This window comes from Nicotiana tomentosiformis, chromosome 2 (genome assembly GCF_000390325.3).
Source record: "Nicotiana tomentosiformis chromosome 2, ASM39032v3, whole genome shotgun sequence".
Classification (NCBI taxonomy): domain Eukaryota; kingdom Viridiplantae; phylum Streptophyta; class Magnoliopsida; order Solanales; family Solanaceae; genus Nicotiana; species Nicotiana tomentosiformis.
Genome location: NC_090813.1, coordinates 182,164,535 through 182,185,572, shown reverse-complemented (window position 1 = coordinate 182,185,572; position 21,038 = coordinate 182,164,535). Strand labels below are relative to the sequence as shown.

The following is a 21,038-nucleotide window of genomic DNA, read 5'->3' as shown; positions in this document are numbered from 1 at the left end:
GTGCCGCCAAGATGTATCAGGACTTGCGACAACATTATTGGTGGAGGAGGATGAAGAAAGACATAGTTGCATATGTAGCTCGGTGCCTAAATTGCCAGCAGGTAAAGTGTGAGCATCAGAGACTTGATGGTTTTCTTCATATGTTAGAGATTCTTGAGTGGAAGTGGGAGCATATCACTATGGATTTTGTTGTTGGACTCCCACAGACTCAGAGGAAGTTCAATGCAGTTTGGGTCATTATGGACATGCTGACCAAGTCAGCGTATTTCATTCCTGTGGCAGTTACCTATTCCTCAGAGTGATTGACAGAGATTTACATTCGTGATATCGTCCGTCTTCACGGTGTTCCCGTGTCTATCATTTCTGATTGAGGTACGCAGTTCACCTCGCACTTCTGGAGGGTAGTACAGTGTGAGTTGGGTACGCGGGTTGAGCTGAGCATAACATTTCACCCTCAGACGGACGGGCAATCCGAGTGCACTATTCAAATCTTGGAGGATATGCTCTGCGCATGTGTTATAGACTTCGGAGGATTGTGGGATCAGTTCTTGCCCCTTGCAGAGTTCGCCTACAACAACAGCTACCAGTCGAGCATTCAGATGGCTCCCTATGAGGCATTATATGGTAGGCAGTGTCGGTCGCCAGTTGGGTGGTTAGAGCCGGGAGAGGCTCGGTTGTTGGGCACAGACTTAGTACAGGATTCCTTGGATAAGGTCAAGATTATCCAGGATCGACTTCGCACCGCTCAGTCCAGGCAGAAGAGTTATGCCGACCGTAGATTTTGTGATGTTGCATTCATGGTCAGGGAGAGAGTGTTGCTTCGGGTATCACCCATGAAGGGTGTAATGAGGTTCGGAAAGAAGGGCAAGTTGAGCCCTAGGTATATCAGACCTTTTAAGATTCTAGAGAGAGTGGGAGAGGTGGCTTACAGGCTTGCGCTGCCGCCTAGTTTAGCAGTTGTTCATCCGGTATTCCATGTGTCCATGCTTCGAAAGTATCACGGCGATCCGTCCCATGTGTTAAATTTTAGCTCTATCCAGTTGGACAAGGATTTGACTTACGAGGAGGAGCCGATGGCTATTCTAGCCCGGCAAGTTTGCCAGTTGAGATCAAAGAGTTACCTTTCAGTTCGAGTGCATTGGAGAGGTCTGCCTATTGAGGCAGCCACTTGAGAGTCCGAGTCCGATATGCAGAGTAGATATCCCCACCTTTTCACCAGCTTAGGTACTTTTCTATGGCCGTTCGAGGACGAACGGTTGTTTTAGAGGTGAAGAATGTGATGACCCAACAGGTCCTCTTATGTTTTAGAACTCGATTATTCGCTCTTAAGCCTTAAAAATCTCATTTTTACCCTCCTCAATTTGCGTGCGCAATCCGGGCATATTTTCGGAAATCTTTTATGTTGAAAATTGATGAAAATAAGAATTTATGCCTTAAAAGTTGATTTTAGTTGACTTCGGTCAATATTTTTGGTAAACGGGCCCAGATCCGTGTTTTGATGGTCCCGGTGGGTCCGTATCGAATTATGGGACTGTGCCTATGCCCGAAATCGAATTTGGAGGTCCCTAGCTCGAGTTATGAATTTTTGATAAAAATTAAAAGTCTGAAAATTAATTATTTTTAAGAATTGGTTGATGTTTGGCCTTGTTGATACCGGGTCCGTATTTTGGTTCCGGAGTCTGGTATAGGTCCAATATAATATTTAAGACTTGTCTGTGAAATTTGGTGAGAAACGGAGTTGATTTGACTTGATTCGGGCGTCCAGTTGAGAAGATAGGAATTTTAAAGTGTTCTTGAGAATTTCATTTGATTTGGTGCTAAATTCTTAGTTCTAGGTGTTATTTTGGTGATATGATCGCGCGAGCAAGTTCGTATGATATTTTTAGACTTGTGTGTATGTTTGGTTTGGAGCCCCGAGGGCTCGGGTGAGTTTCAGATAGGCCACTGGATGTTTTGGATTTAGAAAATCTGGTATTTTGCTGCAGCAGGTGTTCTGGCATTCCCTTCTTCGCGTTCGTGAAGGTACTCACGCGAATGCAAAGAGTAATCTGGTCATCTAGAATTTTCTTCTTCGCGAATGCGAAGGCTTAGTCGCGAACGCGACCAGCTCCTCGCGAACGCGTAGTGTTAGGCACACCTGGGGGAGAGTCAGTCGTTCCTTCATCGCGAATGCGAGCAATGTCTCGCGAACGCGAAGGCCAAGGGGTAGCCTATGCGAACGCGAACACGGTATCACGAACGCGAAGGCTTGGCAGCCAATGCTCTTCGCAAACGCGATGCACACTGTCGCCCAACACTTAACAGAATCCAAAAACGAGAATTGGCCATTTATTTCATTTTCTCAAAAGCCAAACAAACTAGAGGCAATTTTCAAGAGTTGTTTTCTTCCTTAATGTGTTGGTAAGTGATTCTTAACCATTTTCTTTCAATTACCCATTATATTTTTATGAATTATCAACCTAAAATCTAGAGTTTTCATGGTAGAATTAGGGGTTAGGGTAGAAACTAGGTATTTCAGAAATTTGGGGATTTAGACCTCAATTTGAGGTCAGATTCCAAAACCAATTATTCGGGCTCGGGTGTGAATGGGTAAATGGATTTTGGTCCGAACCTCGGGTTTTGACCAAGCAGGCCCGGGGTCGATTTTTCGACTTTTTGGAGGAAAATTTGGGAAATTTAATTTATGCAATATAATTGATTCCTTTAGCAATATTTGATATTATTGAGTCATTTTTGAATAGATACGAGTGGTTTGGAGGTGAATTCTAAAGAAAAAGCTGTGATTGAGAATTAAGTGGCCTTCGGAGCGAGGTAAGTGTTGTTTCTAACCCTAACTTGAGGGAATTAGGAACTTCAAATTATTTGTTATGTGAAATTCATGTGAGCGGCGTATATGTGAGGTGACAAGTACTTATGCGCCACCAATTTACCTGTTTTCCTTGTTTTCCTCATTTTTCTTATATTGTCTCTTTCCTATGCCTAATTACTACGTGTTTATACTAGTGTTGTTAAATTGATCGTTCTTATCAAGTTTACGGATTTTTTGGTGATATTTGAGTATTTATTTCAAAGTTGAGATTGATATTGTGGAACCAAATGTTTAAGTAAGGTTTGTATTTGTTATCCTATCTCCACGTTGTTATTTATTCATTGTATTATGGTAAGGAAAAGTGTTAATGCACGAAGGGTGATGCCGTGCCATATTGTGAGTGTTAATGCACGAAGGGTGATGCCGTGCCATATTGTGAGTGTTAATGTACGAAGGGTGATGCCGTGCCATATTGTGAGTGTAAAATCACGAAGGGTAATGCCGTGCCATGATATGAGAGTTAATGCACGAAGGGTAATGCCGTGCCGTTTCTATTGATTTTATGGTGAGATTGAGAGTAAAAGTACGGAGGGTAATGCCGTGCATTTTTTCTTTACTGTATTCGTGCTCCTGTTGATTTATATTATATTGGTTGTTCCAGTTCTCATTCTGCTGTAGCTCTTTACTTCGTAATTTCCCCCAACATGCATCCCCATCCCGATGATTCTTGTCTAGCTCTTCATTACTGTTATTTTTATATACACTGTTAAATTGTACAGGTTGATTTGTAGGTGCCTTGCCTTAGCCTCGTCACTACTTCGTCGAGGTTAGGCTCGACACTTACCAGTACATGGGGTCAGTTGTACTGATACTGCACTCTGCACTTTCTATGCAGATTTTGGTACCGGCTCGGGTTGATCAAGATTTTAGCTATTGGACCTGCTATCCAGAGACTCAAGGTAGATCTGTCGGTGTTCACAGACCTTGAAGTCCCCATCTATCTTTTCAGTTTTATTGTTTCTTTCATCCAAACAGTTGTATTTCTTTCAGACTATTACTTGTAATGAACTCTAGAATGCTCGTGAATTGTGACTCTAGATCCGGGCAGTAGTAATTAATGCAGTCTTTATATTATTCCGCACTCATTATATTTCACCTTAGCTAATTTGCTGTTATTTACTGAATGTGATAAGAATTGGTTTAATGATTCTCTAACGTTGGCTTGCCTAGCAAGTGAAATGTTAGGTGCCATCACGGTCCCGCCGGTGGGAATTCCGGGTCGTGATAGTCCGATCACACCAAAGTTCCGTTATCCCTAATCCTACCTTTAAACCTTTCATATTGATCCCTCATATACGTTGGGAGTGATATTGTTCAACACCTACCAAAATATGCACTCTCTCCCGAGTAATACATACTAAATAGGCACAACCAATTGAGGGCCCTTCAATCAATCACAATAATATTATAGTTGAACAAATAGAGAAAATACTACGGCAAATCTATATTAACGTAACAAGAAAATCATCCTTCAATAGGTTCCATCAAAACCTTAGATTAGGAGTTTAGCTACACATACTCATAGTAACAATATCCAAAATATTTTGCATAATTAAATTACAAAGTAAGGATAAAGGGATGTAGAAATCAATGGGTCTAGCTCCCAACGGTGTTCCACGAGCTATCCTTGCCTTCGGTTGCCAAAAATCCTCAAAAATGGCATTTTTATGTCTATTTATATGTGTAGGAAAAGACATAAATGCGTAGGCCAAGTCCTAGTCAAACTAGGAGACGAAATAAGTCTTCAAAGCTCGGAATGTGCGCGCCTCAAACCTGGCCTCGCGAGGCTTCATGCGAGCTGAAGCTCGCCCCAGACCTAGCATCGCCAGCTTCAACGCCTGGTGGATCTCGCGTTACCCCTCGCCTATCCTGCTCCCACGCGAGCTAAAAAACTCGCCCAGCCTGCTCTAACGCCCACTTTAGGCTTGGCTTCGCCAGCTTTCTCATTTGTAGGCTACTCACTTCTTTCTTTCTTCTTTTCAACTGTTTTCGAGCACACTTTAGACTTTAAGTATTCCTTTTGCTCTACTTTCATCTCCAATTCACCTACACATAAAATAGACTCCATTACACGCAATTAAAGTATAGTTTATCATTAACGCATATAAAATGCAAGGCAAATGATGTACTAAAATACGAAATTATAGCCACACATCAATACCCCACACTTAAACATTGCTTGTTCTCGAGCAATCAAACTACACCTATAGACGCAACCTTTTTAAGCAATTCTCTTAACTCATCATACCAAGAATCTTTAAAATAGTCTAAGCACAAAGGTGTAACATCCTCACCTCAAGTTTTGACTCAGAAATACCATGCCTTATTCACAATTCACTTACTTACTCTAACATGGAGGTCAATGACATTACCTTTCCTTTATGAATCACGTGCCCTCACCCAACAAAGAGCTTAGTTTCACACACAATGAATTTTAAGAACGTAGGAATTCAAGATAGGAAAAATTCACTCGCTCTCAGAAATAACATTCATATACCACAAATGATGCACCATAAGCTTGCCCGTAGTGTAATACTCTACTAATTGAGCTCATTCAGTCTAATATCAAGTAGGACGTTGATTGGTTGTAATGTAGGCCGCTGGTCGGGTAGGATACATTTGGATATGAGTGACTACACCTCCCTTAAGCACTTTAATACATATACTTTAATATAATAACTCATACTTATGTCAAACCCAACATTCCACCTTCACTTCAAATTATATTACCCCATACTTCTTTAAGCACAAGTATATCACTAGCTACCATCATCAAGAATTATTCTTCATACAATACACTATTATCATTTCTCTCTCTCTCTCTCTCTCTCTCTCTCTCTCTCTCTCTCTCTCTCTCTCTCTCTCTCTCTTTCTTTCTCTTCAAGTGGGTTTTATTGACATCATTTTTTTTGTTTTCAAAATAGTGCACCTTTCTCTTTATTTCAATTGTTCCACTCAAAAGCCAACCCACCACCCCACACTTTAACTTTTTCATAATTTATCATAATTCAAGTGCTCATGAGAGGTGACAAGATTCAATTATATGGTCAATTAAAACAAAGGGGCACGTCTTGTAATGTGGTTACCAAAGAAACAGGATTATAGGCTCAAAGGGGTTAACTGCGTTATATGACATTCAGGCGGGTAAACTCTATATATCTGGCTCAACAAAGAAACACCTATATCACTTCCCAGACTGAACAAGACTACCATTTCTAGACATCGCTTTGCACATATACGGGGCAAGTTCTAGACATCAAATGCAATACACTGAATACATACAAACCTCACACCGACATGGCACATAACTCACTCAAGATTAGTTTTATCATGACACTCCAGTCAAAGTAGTCAAGCAAATTTAAGAATCTACGATTTACGGTACTTATACTAGAGTCAAAAACTGAGCCTAAGCATCACAACCAGAGTACTAACTATTCTCAAGGCATACAAAGTTAAGAGATATCGCTGCAATTCAATTCATAGCCCAGTAATTGTTTTACTCCTAAAAATTAAAACTAACTACACCCGGTTCAAATAAAACCCTAGGAAAAGAACCGCAGCCCAAAGAAAAACCAAGGGGAAATTACTACACTGCCTACAAGAAAATATTTTTGGTTTTTTTTTTCTTTAGACTTAATTCCCTCAAAAAACTGTCTAGGAGATCCATCGTCAGGAAGAGTCCAATTTTTTAATTTTTTTTAAACTAACAACAAATAACTAAAATAATTAACTAAACTAATAACTAAAACAATTAACTAAAATAAAGGCGACACTTACTAAAAAAACAACTACTTAAGATTCGAATTTTCTGAAGTTGCATTAAAAATATAGAAGAAAGTTGCATTGAAGAGATATAACTACTTAAGATCTGATTTTCTGAAGTTGCATTAGAAAGATAGAAGAACTTCAGATCCGATTCTGAAGTTGTATTGGAGAGATAAAAGAACTTCAGATCCGAGTGGGTAAATCTTGCAAAGTTTTGTGTAATACACGTATAACTTCTGTTAATTTGAGTGCCCTCCTAAATTACCAATGACCTTAGTTCTTTACCTAACTTCTTATGTTCAAATAGTATCAACATAATATAAAGAACAAGCAATCTTAACATAGAAAATTACCCGGTTCAAAGGTGCAAAAATCATGACTTACAATGTAGGATTTTAAGCTTGAACTTTACTAAAATAAATGAGCCAAATGTGCAGATTACAACTCTTGTAACCTAATCCGCCTCCAGGTTTCAACTACTCGTGCTTATTATATGAAAACTACAAGTTACTCTAACTTGTAAATTCAGACAGTAGTTCAACTAACATCATTTTGATGAAAATATGAATACAATCCAATTCTCCAATACACATGAACTAGACTAACTCAAATAGCATATGAACTAACTCCATAGTTTACTCTCCTACATGAACAAACTTTATCAGATGACTTCAAGTATATTGTGGACTGAAAAACAATGTTCCTTCGTACTTTGTAGGCGTGTAAAAAGGATATATTTGAACAGTTCTTAAGCAGAGTATTTTAATCATCACAACATCGAGATACTTGGGAGTACTAGGCACAATAAAACTCTAGTCATCATACAACTCTTGAGGCCATAAGGACTCCTCAAGTTTCGTAACTCCTATCTCAAAGATCTTTAGCCAGCATCCTTATTGCATCAGAGATTCTACAAATATAGGATTGCAGTAACTTTTGATTCATCCAAAGAAAGTTATTTGCTTGTAAGGAGCCTTTTGCAGCTGCTGAGAACCTGGTTCTTTGTACATGTTCATCGCAAATACTTGTTAATCATCAAAACACATAACTCAACAAATTTTCTCTTTTTGATGATTACCAATAATGTGCTTATGAACCAGGAGAAGCCTTTATTATCATGTATCAATCATCAATCATCAGTAAGAACATGTGACCTAACAATGAACCTTCCCCCATTCTATCTTCCCCTTTTGACGTCATCGAAAAGCTAGACAGTTGTGATAAACTGAGCAACCAAATATAATACAAGATTCATGGTCACTAGGGCTACATAACAAGCATAAGAAAAATCATACCATAAATGAATCAATCTGATGATATTAGCCATGTCAGAACCAGGAGAATAACGAAGGAATATGCATTAGATAGTGCCAATTAAGCCAAAAGGCCTTGATCAAAACAACATTAAAACAAAGATAGTTCAGACATTCCTTCATACTGATCAGAAAACAAACACAAACAAAAGGCACAACTAGGAACACTAGACCTAAACGCCTGACAAGGGGATAAGGATCAAGTTCAGGAGTAAGAAGTGGATGGGGTCAATGTATGGAGTAAAATTGTTTGATAACATATGGTCGAATGATAATGTGACACATGGAACCGAAGGTAGGCAAAGGACGAGTTAGAAAACAACCAATACAACGAGTGTGGCCAGTACCGGGAAAATTTTGAGGGTAACATAGGTGACGGTAGAAGTTCAAAGGTCTGCCATCGGATAGCATTCAATGCGAGAATATTCACTAACATTAAATGAGCGACCATTTCAGATAATATTTGCATTCAAGGTTTGCCGTTACATGTTCATCAATGCCTTTTTAATTATTATTTAAGAGAAGGTTGATCCTAGGATCTTGTTTCTCTAGGTAGAGATATAAATAGTAGAGTCAACAACCATTGTAGAAACATGAAGCATTCTATACAAAAAAGCTATATTTTACTATCTTGCTCTCAAATTAACAGCTTTCTTTCACTTGGTCATTCTTTTCACTCCCGCGGAGACGCTGAGATCGGAGTCAGGCTTGTTATCTTCTTTAATTTCAACCGCTAAATCTTAATTTTAATTGTATCTCTTTATTATTTGTTGGGTCAAATCAATTCGCTTTTCTATAAACCACAAAACAAATTTAACTGTACCGTTTTACGGTTAAATAGTTTAGCGCCCACCATGGGCATAGATAACTGTGCAATTGTTTTGATTCATTCATTTATTACTAACTAGTTTTGGTTCTTTCCTTAGTAAAAACTGATACGAAAGCTAATGATGTCAACAACACATACAACATTGAGGCGCACGAAGAATTGTCCCAACGGGATGACTCAGTTAGTGAGACTCGCAACAACGGTGATAAGGCAACCTCAGTTTGCAAAGGTCAGTACCCTAGGCATGTGCAAGAATAAACTCCCGATGATGTTGAGGAGGAGCACGTCGTTGAAACGGTCAAACTCCTGAGGGAACAATAGAAAGCAATCATGAATCACCTCTCAAGGCAGGATCGGGTGATGACGGAGTTAAAACAAGCATTATCAAGAACCTCTAATAATGCAAATGAAAGGGGCCCGATTCCTCCCAGTGTTCCTGCAAATCAAACGACTCAGAGAGTCAATAACAAACACCTCAAGGGGTGAAATCGGTTTTGACGAAGCCAGAGGGGCCGATAGAAGACCTGGGAATAATAACGGGAATGGTCCCTTCAAAACCGAGCTCATGAGGTTTATGAGAGAGATGAATGAACGAATGGATCACAATGCAAAGGAGTTTCATGCTCGGATGGATCAGATTCCATGCGCACCCCTAGGACTAAAGGGTCCAGATTCAAAACAATACACACAATTGCCATTTAAATGGAGCGTGACACCAGAACTCATTCTGAAGAGGTTCAACATGCCGGACATACCAAAATACGATGAGACCTCGGATCCGCAGGAGCACATCACAACCTATATCACAGATATGAAAGGAAATGATTTAGCTCAACATGAGATCGAGTCAGTCTTGTTGAAGAATTTTGGTGAAACCCTCACAAAGGGGGCCCTGACATGGTATTCTCTCCTATCCGAGCACCCACTTGATTCTTTTGAGATGCTTGCAAACTCGTTCATTAAGGCCCATGACGGAGCAAGAAAGGTTCAGGCTCAAAAGGCAGACATATTCATAGTTTTGCAGGGCGAATCTGAGCTATTGCGAGAATTCGTGATCCTATTCCAGAAGGAAAGGATATTGCTGCCGGTGGTTCCAAATGAGTGGGAGGAAAAGGTGTTCATAAAGGGTCTAAACCCGTTGAGTTTTGATGCCTCCCGAAAATTGAAGGAGAGCCTACTTGAGTTTCAATCAGCTACATGGGCGGTTGTCCATAACAGTTATGAATCAAAAACAAGGATAAAAGACTATCAGCTTGGGTCCTCGGTTTCAACCAAGGGACGTGATCGAAACAAAAATCAGGGCAGGTTTAAGAATGACATTGATACGGATCGGCAAACTTCTAGAAGTCATTTTCTATCATATGAAAGGACCGATGGGCGCAACAACAAAATGGTTTTTCGTCATCGGATAGGTTATCTTCCGACAAAAGGATCGATCGAGGTCGGAACAACATGTCGTTACAGGAAGAGGAAGTGACAGGGGCCCGAGACTCCGAATATATCAGGTTGTCAGATTATAACTTTAACATCACTTGGTAGATTTGGTATTGGAAATGAGGAATATCAAGGAAGCACGGTTCCAGAAGCCAATTCGATTAGATCCTAGCCAGAGGGATCCTAGTTTGTGGTGTGAATATCATGGGATTCACGACCATAAAACTGGGGACTGCTGGCATCTATGCGAAGAGGTGGCGACATTATTGAAGAATGACCATCTTAGGGAGTTCTTAAGTGACCGAGCTATGAAAAACTATGGCAGAAGCTGGGGTAATGCGGAGCCTTCGAAGGTAGTGGAAGGGTCACCACGGATGACTATCAACATGATCTTCGGAGGAAACGAAGTCAATGGTGTAACCTTCTCAGCAGCAAAAAAAAATGAAGATATTGGTGACATACAACAAGAGACACCGGGAAATAGCGGAAGATGATATCACCTTCACGGAGGAGGACGCTGACGGATTTCTTCTACCACACAATGACGCTTTGATAATCTCCCTTAATATTTTAGATTTCAAAATTAAGCGTTTTTTGGTTGACCCAGGAAACTCAGCCAACATCATCTAATGGAGAGTGCTGGAGCAATCAAAGCTGATCGGGAACATCATACCGGCGATAAAACTCTTAGTTGGCTTTAACTTGACGAGCGTGACAATCCGAGAGGAGATTTTACTGCCCACGCACGCCAAAGGAATAACCAAGACCGCTCTATTCGGCAGATGGTGATATGGATTACAATGTAATCCTCGAAAGGTTGTGGATACACAAGATGAAGGCAGTGTCCTCGACATATCACCAGTTATTGAAATTTTCGACGCCGGAAGAAATCAAGCAAATAAGGGGAGGGATGTCATTTAGAGATTAACCAATATTTTATTTTGTCATGAAATTTTGTACTAAAAATCTAAACTTCAGAACAATTCAGGATATTTTGGTCCAGAAAAATTAAACTAAAAAATTGAAATGTTGGACGCACTAGTTAATTCCTAAATAGCAACCTTTTAGAGTAGCTACCTGGTGTTATTTCTACGTTTTTTTCATTCATTAACTAGAGGTATCAAAATTGGCCCAGAAAAATATGACCCTGCTCAATACTTTAAAACCTATTAATTCATCTGATTTATATCTGATTTATTTAAGCGATGAATAAAACTTTTTTAAGGTACTATTTTATTTGGAATAAAAGAGTGTAAATAAATGAAGATAGTTGGTCGAACGTAAAACATTCTGAGTAGTTGCTTTAAGAAATACTCAACCATTAATATAATGCATTGCCGCTTATGCAATCGTGGAATGAAGTCCCATTTCTTTTCAAGGGTGAGCTGCCATATGTTTGAAGAAGAGAATTGGAAGAGGACGAAAGCTGCTCATTTTGGAAAACTACAAGATGTTTTATGCTTATTGAGATATTTTAAGGATTAAGTATAGCTTTTGGGTATATTTTAAGGATGTTCTCTTAAATATTGTTTGGTTTTTATCAAGAAAAGAATATGTAAACGACAATGTTTACGAGTAAGTGATATATATACAAAGAGGAAATTTTCAAAAATACACAGCTCAACACAACACATTAATTGCATCCATGTAGTCATATTTCTTAGTTTACACTCGTTACTCGTATTGTCAATACTTTTTTGTAACAGTATATATCGTATAGTGTGTAGAAACTCATCTATTGCTCTTTTAAACAAGTGAGAAACGACTACAAGTTCGGCTTAAGCGTTTGTGATAGAATGTAAGGTCCACCAAACTATATAGAGAACCAGGTTCTCTATTAGTTCCCGCAGAACACACGCATACTGCAATAGGTAAATGACATAAAGAAGTTTTACGTGAAAAACTCCCAGCTCACGGGATTAAAAACCACGACCTACCCTTGTAGGATTTCAACTTCACTACTGAGCAAACTTTAGATTCCAACCTATTGTAATCTAGGAATTAACCTCTTAATCCCTCACTAACTTGTAACAACTCTATTCCAAGTCACTTTGTAATAACTCTATTATAAAGACTTACAACTCGACTAACTCTAGCCAAGACACAAACACAAGGGTTTATGATTTACAAAGGTTTCCTACACAATGCTTCTAACTAAGCTAAGTAAGAATTACAAGTAAAAAGCTTTAACAAAGGTGCAACATAACTAAGGACATGTAATAACTCAATACAAGGAGCTGGTATGTTGTTATATTGTTCTTTGTTCTTGATGCTTTTGAGAATCGCTTGCCAGATTGATTGGTCACTTGAGAGAGTGCTTGATGAATTCTTCAAAAGTTTAAGTGATGTTTTGTCATTGGTTTAATGTTAATATAACATTGGTGACATCACTTGAATGATGCAAGCATGGATGGTACGGGATCATTCCCAATGAAATTGACTGCTGCACTGTTTCTCACTGTTGCGTGTGCAGGCAGCAACTTTACAGCTGTTGGAGAGTTGACTAGTACGATCACTAGGGGAACTGATGTCCATCTGTTCCCCTTGTTGATTCTTTGACTCCTGAAGTGTTGATTTACAATTCCAGCTTAAGTCTTGTTGTTTCCATATACTTGAGGATTTGTATCAGGTTCCTTCTCTGGTTCTTGTCATTAAGTTTGTTAGATCATCAAAACATAACAAGGTACATATAACCTATCAATTTTCCCTTTTTTTTATGATGACAAACTTATAATTGAAGTTCCCCCTAAGAACCAGAATAACATACACACGTATCCTGTAATACACACATATCTTGTATTCCCCCTGAATCTATTCCCCCTCAATTATTCTTCCCCCTTTTGGCATCATAAAAAGAGCAGCAACAAATAATAGGCAAAAAGAAGTCTAGCTTGGTTAACTAATGCCATATGTGTGCCCACAACCATGATAAAAACATAATTTAAGAGCAAAGGCATACACAACAAAAGGAGAAAGCTTTCTTTAACATTTGTATATTAAGTAAGGAGCAGTTTCATTATTTCCAACACATCCACAAAATAAAAACAAAAAAAACAAAAGTACCAGTCATAAACATCATCACAACTGAAAACAAGGGACAGACACTAGGACTTGATACTGGAACAGGCACACTTTCTAGGGAGCACTGGAAGGGGAAGTCTTAGAGGAAGAGGCAAGGGTTTTGAGGACGATGTCCATTTAAGCATTTGCTGACATCTGCACATTGAGCAGTTTCTCCTTCAGGTCCTCAACCTGTTTCTTGAGATCGGCATTCTCCTTGGTTAGACGGGCAACCTCTGTGCTTTGAGAGCTACTAGAACCAGGTGCCTCCTGAAGCTGACTCAGCTGACCCTCAAGAATGGCATTCGTTGCCTTCAGCTTCCTGATCTCAGCAGTGGCACTATTTTGGGCATTGATCAACTGAGAGATAGTAGAAGTGCTGCCAACCCCTCCAACTTTATCAATGCACTCACACTCCTTTAGAGTGGTCTTGGAGAAGGTTTTCTTATGAGTACACACCTTAGCATTTCCCAAAGGGACTTTAAAGAACTCAAACGCCTTGGTGAGAAGGAACCCATAAGGCAGCCCATGATTACCATCCTTAAACTCTATGTGTTCTATCATAATGCCAGGCATGTTGATGGTGGTGTAGCTATCCAGTGCTTCCATGAGAACCAGGTCTGCTTGAGATGTAATTGACCTTATCTCAGCACGAGGGAGCAAAATATTTTTCACCATCTCAAAGAGCAATTGGTACACTGGAAGGAGGGCCTTCTTGTGTACCCGTTCCCCCTGCTGAACTGCCTTATCCTTCACGATAGCATTTCTAAAGTTTGAAGAGAAGGAGCCTTGAATCGAAGATAATCCCTCAGCAGACATACCCAGAATAGATCCCAGCACAACAGAGTCCATCACAAAATCGACCCCATTCACCATCATGCAAATATGATCATCCTCAACTGTGAAGAAGTCAACATAGAAATTGTGCACTTCTTCCTCGTACACTTTGGGACTGTCACCTGTGAACAAGTGCATCCAATATTGAAATTCACAGATCTCCACCAATTGTCGCATGGCAGCCATATCCAGAATATCAGGGGCAAATGCACGGCCCCACATCATCTTTTGATTTTTCAATTTTTCCTTCCCAGCATCCTGGGTATCATCAACCTTTGCCTTCTTGGAAGAACCAGGTTCCTCACTGGCATCACCCTTCCTTTTTACTGATTTGCAAGCACTCTTTCCTTTCTCAGCTGATTCCTCAGACATTGTCTTCTCAGACACCTTTCCAACTGATTCTTCCATCACTTTTTCTCCAGATTCTTCCACTAACTTTTCACCAGAGTTATCACTTGCACTCTTGTTCAGACTCTCAGCACTCGCATAGGATCCCCTTTTTGACTTGGAGATAGAATGCTTCTGTGAGAACTTGCGAGTTAAGGAACCAGGTTCCTCGGCTACTTCATTATCCACAGTAACAACATGCACTACTTTCTCATTCATAACCTTCCCATCTTTCGCCAACTTTCTCCTCTTTTGTTGTTCTTGTCTTTTCTAAATAGTAGACTCAAGAGCCTCCTTCTTTTGCAACCTAGTAGTAGGTCTCTTAGGATTTGGCTCTTGCGTAGCCACCTGTCTGCTCCTAGCCCTGATAAAACTAGAAATCGCCACATCATCATAATCCTCTTCACTGTCCCCGCTTTCTTCCTCAGATAAAGATCTCATTTCAGGTACAACCATAGATAAAGGCTAAGCGTAGAAGTAAGGAGAGGGAGCATGATCAGTACTGACCTAGGGTTCTGGAGAGGACCCAAGATTTGGGTCCTCTATGGAGGGAACAGGTCCCTCAGTAGGTGCCCCATTAGTATTGTCCGGTGCCGATGGTGCAATAGGCACAAGTCCCCTATTCTTAACTAGAGTCCTATTTTCTTCCCCCTGAGACTCAGACACACCCTTACCATTCTTAATAACAACACCCTGAGCAGTTATCGACAACATATTTTCTATGGCTTCTTTTTCTTGTAACCCCATGGAAAACCCAGTAGAAGAAAGAATGTTACCTGTAGACTCAAGACTAGGGGATGTCATTGCTGATTCAGCATGGACAGGACCAACAACTTGGTCTTTATCAGTGCATTCTTCCATTGGTAGACTGAAAATTTCTTGATTTTCTTCTTCTTCGACTGTATCCGTTTCAACCATTTTTTCCGGCGAGGCAGAAGGAGAAGTCATAGCCACAAACTTCTTAGGAGTCGAAGTTTTGCGACTCCGATGAGAACCAGTACTCGATTGGATAGGAGAGGAAGCAGAGGATGGGGGTGATTCTGCCTTAGGGTTTGGATTGGTTGGTGTGGAGAGTGTGGGTTCTATGATCGGCGTTTCAACATGTGATGGCTCAGTGGGGGTAATACTTAGAACATTTTGAGTTTCATGGTGTTCAGACATGGTGGGAAGTAGTGAGTTGAAGAAGAGATAGTTTTGGTTGAAAGAGAGAAAAAGGGAAATTTTGGATTTTTGATGTGAATAGTGGTGGAAGTGATGGTGAAAGGATGTATTTAAGAGGGATGAGGGACCGATTAAGCAAAATGCGGCAGTTTGGATAGTCGGGTCGCTTCCTAATGGGTGAGACGCTTGGGTTCAAAAATAAGGAAAGAAAAGAAACTGACAATGTGATGACGTGGCACCATTTGAACCGTTTAAAAAATTGTGCATGAGAGTACGGAGAAACTACTAACCTGTGTCAAAGGAACCAGGTTCCCTGACGGAATTTGCAAATGTAAGCTTCATCCTTTGACCAAGGTGCAGTTCATTAGCTGCTTGTTTGCTCTGTAATCATCATGTGTGTCTACCTATAACGGTATAGAGATGAGTTAGACTTTGCCAGAAAATACTTTTTAGCTAAATTACCTATACATTTATTTCATAGCCAATCATCGAGGGACCAGGTTCTCAGCTTGGTTTTATCAGCCCTAGTGCCAAGCGATTTCTTTCCAAGTGTTCTCTACTCAGTGCTTTGGTGAATATGTCTACAATTTGATTTTTTGTGCTGCAAAATTTCATACATATGATCCCTTTTTTAACATTGTCTCTGAGAAAGTGGTGACGCACATCAAGGTTCTTTGTTCTCTTATGTTGGACTGGATTCTTGGCCATGTTGAGTGCACTGGTATTGTCACACAGCAAGGGCACACAATCAGAGAACACTCCAAAGTCTTCTAGTTGCTGCTTAATCAATAGTAGTTGAGCATAGCAAGATGCAACTGCCATATATTCTGCTTCTGCTATGGAGAGGGCCACTGAGTTTTGTTTTCTTGTACCCCATGAAATTAGACATGAACCCAGAAAATGTGCCATTCCAGACATATTTTTCCTGTCCACCAGATACCCTGCATAATCAGCATGAGCATACCCAACTAAGTCAAAGTTATCTCCAGAGGGGTAGTAGAGAATCAGGTCCTATGTTCCTTTGAGATATCTCAGGATTCTCTTGGCGGCATTCAGATGAGATTCCTTTGGATTAGATTGAAACCTGGCACAAAGTCCCACACTGAAGACAATATCTGGTCTGCTTGCTGTGAGATACATGAGTGACCATATGATATCTCTATACATGGTCTGATTCACAGGGGAAGCAGGTTCATCCATGTCTAGACGAGAGGTTGTGGCAATGGGAGTGTCAATGATTTTTGATGCTTCCATGTCAAATCTCTTCAACAGCTTCTTGATGTACTTCTGCTGACTTATCAAAGTCCCCTTTTGAGAGTGCTTCACTTGTAAACCCAAGAAGAAATTCAATTCTCCCATCTTGCTCATTTCAAACTCATTTCCCATGAGTTTTGAAAATTCCTCACACAAAGAGTCGACTGTTGCTCCGAAAATAATGTCATCAACATAAACTTGCACAATGAGAAGGTTCCTCCTGCGTTTCTTTAGAAAAAGGGTGTTGTCAATTTTTCCTCTTGTAAAGCCATTTTCTAGAAGGAATTTTGACAACCTTTCATACCAAGCGCGAGGAGCCTGCTTTAATCCATATAAAGCCTTGTCAAGTTTAAAGACATGCTCAAGATGCTCATGATTCTCAAATCCAGGAGGTTGCTTGATGAAGACTTCTTCTTTTAGAAATCCATTCAGAAATACACTTTTGACATCCTTGGTACAATGTGAATTCCATATGTGATGTAAAGGCAATAAGAATTCTGATAGCCTCCATTCGAGCGACTGGAGCAAAATTTTCATCATAATGAATCCCTTCTTCCTGATTGTAGCCTTGAACTACTAGCCTTGACTTGTTTCTTGTGGTATTTCCAAACTCATCAAGTTTGTTCCTGAATACCCACCTGGTTCCAATAACAGTACGATCCACAGGTCATGGAACCAGGTGCCATACCTTGTTTCTCTCAAATTGATGGAGCTCTTCTTGCATGGCAGTAATCCAGTCTGCATCTTTTAATGCTTCTTTGATATTTTTGGGCTCCATTTGAGAAAGAAAGGCTGAGAAGGTAAGTGTGTTTCTAGCCTTTGATCTGGTTTGAATTCCTGAATCAAGATGGGTGATTATGTTTTCAAGAGGGTGTGAACCTTGGTGCTTCCAATTTGGTACCTAAATCTTATTGATAGAAGATCTAGGTATATCTGACTGTGGTTCTTGTCCGCTTCTCATCTCAGCATGTGGGGTGCCTTGGACAACATCGACAACTCTGTTCTCAGCTTTAGTTGTCGTGATTGTGGGACCAGGTTCCTCTCTATCAGTTGGAGCTTCATTGAATTCCTTGACGTGACTCATCATGTCAGCCTTTCCATTTGCCATGTCAATGACTTCACCAGGAACAAATAAGTGTTCTTTGTCTTGATCATTCTTATCCTGCAAGTCCTTCTCACAAGAGTGGAGAGATTCATCAAAGATCATATGTATGCTTTCCTCAATACATTGAGTTTTTTTGTTGTATACTTTGTAGGCTTTGCTTTGTGATGAATATCCGAGAAAGATTCCTTCATCACTTTTGGCATCAAATTTCCTAAGTGCTTCCTTGCCATTGTTGAGGACGAAATATTTACAACCAAGTCCGCAAATGGGTTAGCTTGGGCTTCCTTCCGTTCAGCAGTTCATATGGTATTTTGTTCAGGAGGGACCTGATCATGCACCTGTTTATCAAGTAGCATGCAGTGTTGACTGCTTATGCCCGGAAACCTTTTGCAATACCACTATCAATCAGTGTTGTTCTTGCCATGTCTTCAAGAGTCCTATTCTTCCTCTCCATAACACCATTTTGTTGTAGTGTTCTTGGAGCTGAAAAATTGTGAGTGATGCCATTTTCAACACAGAATTCGTCGAATTTGGCATTATCAAATTCTGTCCCATGGTCAGACCTAAGACATACTACATTATTACCCATCTTCACTTGGATCTTCTTGACAAATGCAACAAATACTTGGAAGGTTTCATCTTTGGTTCTGAGAAACAAAGTCCAGGTGAATCTGGAGTAGTCGTCCACAATGACGAAGATGTACCTTTTTCCTCCTCTGCCTGGCACTCTCATAGATCCACATAGATCCGTATGGAGAAGATCAAGTGGCCTTGAGGTACTAACTTCCTTTTTGTGCTTGAAAGAGGATCTGACATGCTTTCTTTTAGCACACGCATCACACACCTTGTGATCCTTGAAGCTTGACTTGGGCAGACCATGAACCAGGTCCTTCTTGACTAGTTTGTTCAGCAGTGAGAAACTTGCATGACCGAGCCTTCTATGCCATAACTCAGCATCATCATCAACATCACTTAGACAGCTGAGATCACCACTCTACAGGGACTCAAAATCAGCAACATAGATATTTTTGTATCTTTTCGCCACTAGCACCACTTCACCAGTCACAAGATTTGTGCCTGTGCATATCTTTGACACAAATTCCACATTGTTTTCCTTGCCACAGATTTGGGAAACACTCAACAAGATGTACTTCAATCCGTTGACATAGTACACATTTTTAATAGAATGAGAGAGTGACTTTCCAATCCTTCCAACTCACAGAATGTATCCTTTTTTGCCATTTACAAAGGATACACTCCCTCCTTGCAGGGCCTTCAGTGAAAGAAAATCGATTGTACTTCCAGTCATGTGCTTTGAGAAACCACTATCCATATACCATTATTGGCTGCTCCCCTTCACTGCTCCCTGCACAAGAAAATCAAGGGTTAGATTTAGGAACCCAAACAAGTTTGGGTCCCTTGTAATGAGGAAAGGGATGAATGAGAGTTCTTTTGGTCCAAGCATGCATCATGCGTCTTTTATATGAGGGACCAGGTTCTCTAGCAGTAGTTACCTTTTTAGCAAACACTTTGTATTTTTGTTGAGACTAAAACTTAGCCTTACAGGTTTCCTTAAAGTGCCTAGTATTACCACAGTGAGTGTAGAGCCAATTGTCAGGTACAGTAACGTACTTGCTATGAGGGTTGTAGGGAGTTTTTTCCCTTTGGAACCCGATTCCCTGCATGTTTCCCCCATTGTTTGTGTACATGGAAGTGATAGCATCATAGGGCCAAGTCCACTTGAGTGATTTTTCAAGATCACTCTTGACTCTACCTAGTTCTTCCTGAAGTTGTTTGTTCTTCTCAAGTTCAGCACACAGACTAGATTTCACCGATTTTATCTCATCTTCAAGCCTAAGATGTATTTCATCCGCAACTTCCTTTCCCTTTTGAAGAATCTCATTCCTACCTTCTCCTTTTAGTTCCTCAATTGTATCCTTCAGATCTACAACTACTACTAATAGATCATCTCTCTCATGCTCTATGCTAGCAACCTTTTCAGTCAAGACTTTTTTCTCTTTCTTGACACACTCAATGGTCTCCTTTAGATCGACCACAACAACCACTAGATTATCTCTCTCATGTTTTATGTTTGCAATTTTTTCAGTTAAAACATCATTTTCTTTCTTCAGACTCTCAATGGTTTCTTTTAAATCTACCACAACAACTACTAGGTCATCTCTCGACTGTTCTGCTTCTCCTAGTTCAAGAGTTAGTGCATTTTTATCATTTATAAGACTGTGATAAGCATTAATTAAAACATTTTCCAGAGACATAAGTTTTTTAAGAGAATAAGATTTCAGATTTCTTTGAATATCTAGAAAATTTACCTCATCATCATCGTTGTCATCTTCATCATCATCGGACTGTGCCATCAAGGTAAAGATGGAGTAATACTCAGCTGCTTTACTTTCCACTGCCATCATGGAGCTATCACCTTGATCATCATCTTCTTCAGATTCGCTGGAAGAGTCTCCCCATGCAGCAAGAGCTTGTTTCACAACATTGTCAGCGGCATTTTTCCTCTTGAAGCGTTTGTCAGGAACCGGGTTCCTCTTAGCTGCTTTGTCTGTGCTGTGTTTGTATTGATCTTGCTTAAGGAGAGGACAATCCTTGATGAAATGTCCTGGCTTACCACACTTATGACAAAGGTCATAATTTTTTGGCTTGCTGGAACTGCCCCTTTTTGGAATGCTTCCATTTCTGCGAACCATTTTCTGGAATCGTTTTGTCAGGTGAGCCATATCAGCATCCTCACCACTTGAATCATTGTTATCCGTCTTGAAGACCAGGTTCTTCTCCCTTTTGGGCTCTCTTTTCTAATTGTCCTCCTTCTTCTTCATTTCATAGGTTTTCAGATTGCCAACAAGTTCATCGATGGTTAGCTTCTGCAGGTCCTTTGCCTCTGTGATAGCATTCTCTTTGCTTTCCCAGGAACTGGGCAAAACACTAAGTATTTTCCCGACTAGTTTGTTTCTTTGAATTATTTCTCCCAGAGAGTGAAGCTCATTGATGATAGAA

General features: G+C 40.1%; 2 protein-coding genes across 2 annotated transcripts; one reads left to right on the top strand and one right to left on the bottom strand.

Moving 5' to 3' along the window:
• Window positions 1–9,374: 9,374 nt before the first annotated feature.
• On the top strand, window positions 9,375–10,707 carry LOC138906213 (uncharacterized). The gene is made up of 2 exons (XM_070194744.1): window positions 9,375–10,191; window positions 10,319–10,707. Exons 1-2 carry the CDS (start codon window positions 9,375–9,377, stop codon window positions 10,705–10,707), a joined length of 1,206 nt encoding a protein of 401 aa, XP_070050845.1.
• Window positions 10,708–18,387: 7,680 nt separating this feature from the next.
• On the bottom strand, window positions 18,388–20,761 carry LOC138906212 (uncharacterized). The gene is made up of 3 exons (XM_070194743.1): window positions 19,582–20,761; window positions 19,355–19,383; window positions 18,388–19,011 (listed from the first exon to the last, which is right to left on the bottom strand). The coding sequence occupies exons 1-3, from the start codon at window positions 20,759–20,761 to the stop codon at window positions 18,388–18,390; spliced, it is 1,833 nt and encodes a 610-aa protein (XP_070050844.1).
• Window positions 20,762–21,038: the final 277 nt, after the last annotated feature.